Source organism: Diaphorina citri, unplaced genomic scaffold (assembly GCF_000475195.1).
Source record: "Diaphorina citri unplaced genomic scaffold, Diaci psyllid genome assembly version 1.1 scaffold21076, whole genome shotgun sequence".
In the NCBI taxonomy this organism is placed as follows: Eukaryota; Metazoa; Arthropoda; class Insecta; order Hemiptera; family Psyllidae; genus Diaphorina; species Diaphorina citri.
The window spans coordinates 1-3198 of record NW_007398425.1 but is presented as its reverse complement, the minus strand read 5'-3'; the positions used below and the strand labels follow the sequence as shown (position 1 = coordinate 3198).

General features: G+C 42.9%; 1 protein-coding gene across 1 annotated transcript; it reads right to left on the bottom strand.

The window, feature by feature from the left end:
• Positions 1–450: 450 nt before the first annotated feature.
• On the bottom strand, positions 451–2210 carry LOC103523377 (double-strand-break repair protein rad21 homolog). The gene is made up of 3 exons (XM_026832956.1): positions 1924–2210; positions 1326–1546; positions 451–591 (listed from the first exon to the last, which is right to left on the bottom strand). The coding sequence occupies exons 1-3, from the start codon at positions 2033–2035 to the stop codon at positions 451–453; spliced, it is 474 nt and encodes a 157-aa protein (XP_026688757.1). The 5' UTR covers positions 2036–2210.
• Between the last annotated feature and the right edge of the window lie 988 nt (positions 2211–3198).

Here is a 3198-nt window from a genome sequence, read left to right as displayed (position 1 = left end):
TGCCAAACCGGTCCATAGCGGATTGATTTCAAGTCAATCGCGACCAGCAGTGTCTGAACCTCGCAATATCGTCCTTACAGACCCGATTTTTTTTTTTTTTTTTTATTTTAAAAATAAGTTTCCATTTTATATTTGATCGGACAAAAAAACTCGGAAACATACATTTTTCATTATAAAATGGTATTACCCACCCGTATAAGCAGAGCTTGTGCCACGCATGGGGACCATCCGCGACTACTCGTGGACCAAATTCGAGTCATGCTCTCTTTGTAAATGAAAATTCAAGTCAATTTTCCTCTGTGAAAAGGTTGGGCACCCCAGGCTCTAATTGCTTGGCCCAGTTTATTTTCAGGAGTCGTTTACCAGCTTGGATCGTGCGCTGTACATACCTGTTGGTAATTTTCTTCAATGGGTTCCATGGGTTTTCTCTTGCGGGGCCTCGCCTCGTGGTTACAGGTGGTTCTGCAGTCTGGGGGTTCGGGATGTTGTTGTTCTTGGTTCCACGTGTTTGTTGTTGATGGCGTCTTGTGTTTCATCCCGGATGATCATCCGTGTGGGATAGACCGAAGACGTTAGATGACGCTGGTACATCTGAGAGGGGGACAAATATAGCAAGAACTCCGATTAGTTTTTGTTTTATTTATATTATGTAGGTCAGCTCCCATGGCGTAGTGGTCACTGCACTCGCCTTGCACGCGGGGAGACCCGCGGTTCGATTCCCGGCGGGGTCAAGAAATTTGTATCATGCAAATGATTGATCCCGTGACTGGCTGTTTGGCGGGGCCCACTCAGCCTCGTGAGGAAAATGAGTAGCTATGATATGTAAATGCGCATAGCGGACGGTGCCAGCATGGGTGGGTAAACATTGGTTGTTAGGATTATTGAGATATGTATTGGGGAAAAATCCTACAATGCTGCAGTGAGCACCTAAGTTGTGACATAATAACACACAAAGAAATTGCATTTACATTTACATTATTTTATTATTATGGGAAACAAGTGGTTCATACCCCTTCGATAAACTCTAGGAGTAAACAATAACAATGGGATTTAAAATATCGGATTTTTTTTTTTTCATGTGCGGTCCGTAATTCGTTAAATGTAATGTCATCTACTTCGCATTTTCGTTTTTTATGTTTTAATTGACAAGTTCGTGGACGATATAGGTTTGACAATCTGCTGAAGGCGAGTCTGGAATTCAGACCCGAAAAGTCCAAAACAAAATAGGTATGTGCCAACTGTAAGTCCACGAAAACATTGTAGTGTTGTAGTTAAGTGTGATTGTTGGCAAATCAAAATGTCATTAAAACTTCTAGGCCACTCACCTTGAACAGTGCCCGCGCCGGTATAGGTCGGCCGGGCAGAGCGAACAGTTTCTCCACACCTCCACTCTCCTTCCAATGCATCAGACGTTTGGTGGGCGGGGCCAAGTCCAGAGTGATAACAATGTCCGACGTGTCACTCAGCTGCGCTTTCATTTCCTCGCCCGAGATGTTCTTCACTTCGTCAACGATTAGCTTTCGCTTTCGCTTGGTCTTTGTGAAACCTGGAAGGGAGAGAACACACAAAATAATGAACCATTTAATTTATTTAATACATCATCAAACTTACCTACTATATCACGTTTTTTTTAGTTTCATTTATTTAAAGAGAAAATATGTTTTCAAGTTACACAAGGGTAGGTATTCGGGGTAAATGGAAAAATTCACCTGAGAACAACTGAGGTTTCATGCACTAAGTATTAAGTACGGTGCCTTAAAATACTTATATACAAAGTTAATTTGTATCTTAAATTGTTTTCTCGCAAAAAAAAAAAAAAAAAAAAAAAAAAAAAACCTGAGTAATATGCCTTTGAAGTGTGGAGTATGATCTACACAACATTCTATAGGGTCTGCCTGTTTCACTATATCTACGAGAACTCACCTCTCACTACAGAAGCATCAATGGGGGCCAAAGCAAAGCTTTCTTCTTCGTTGTGCAACAGTTGGGTGTGATCTACAGGGTCCGCCTGTTCGACAGGTTCGGGGGGACCCATATGCTCCTCCACAGGGCCAGGGCCGGCGGGTAGGTCTTCCTGAGGGGGCAGGTCAGATGGTGGGGGCACGGAGGGAGGGGCTCCCGTGTCGAGCAGGTGGTCTATCCCATCCGCTGCAGGGGCTGCCGGTGTTCCGGGGCGTGATCCATCATCACTACTGTAAGCGCGAGAGAAAGATCAAGTTAGTTATTTCCGCGTTTAAAATATTAATGTTCTTACAAGATGCCCCGAAAGCGAACCACGACCTAGCGTTTACAAGGCAGGAGGCTTGTAATCGGTTCCAGGCTAACTCGGTATAAATATACTTAAGTATATTTTATACTTAAGTATATTTTATATTTTATTGTATAGAATGCCTTGCGGCTTCATACAAAGTTAGTTCATAGTAAAAAGGCTACCTTTTTTTAAATATCCTTTTTTTAAAGAGGTTTGTTGGAGGGAACCCTAACTACTTACAGAGGTCTTGTAGTCCCAAAATCGAAGAGCAAAAGGGGGGACAGAGAAGGAGGATAGCTTTCCAACAGACCAGGCTCTAGGCTGGCTAACACATTGCTCATTCTGTGTAGTCTGGCTAAAAATAAATCACCTATGATTACTGGCAGTAATTTACTGACTACTGCGGTACTACCAGTGTGTTCGAATAGGTCGCCATTTTAAGTCAAAGTTCAAAGTAAATAGGAAAGAAAATTCAATCATGAGTGTCGTAACGAAGGCAGAAAAATCTCTACACCTCGTACAGAAGACAGAAGCTGCCGCCAGCATACAAACCACCAGTGAACAAGAAGTGCCTGTCCATAAAATAGACGATACGGTAACCTCCCATGCTAAGCAAAGGCGATATAAATGTCCCTACCATCGCGACCAAGAAGAGAGAAGACAGAAGGAACAAGCGTCCACCATGAAAAGTAACTGGCATCGCGTGAAGAGTAACTTCCTAACCGTGCTAAATCCGGAGACGAAATACAATCCAAATGTGAGAGCAAAAACTAGTGTCAACACAACAGTGGATCGCATTAGACAACTTAAACGAGAGATTCGGGTACTCAGACAGATTACAAGGGAGAAACTAACAGAGCAACAACTACTAATGAGAACTCTCAGACAAACACGCCCTTCGAGACGAGATGACACCAGTGTTGGTCAAATATCACACAAAACTTCCT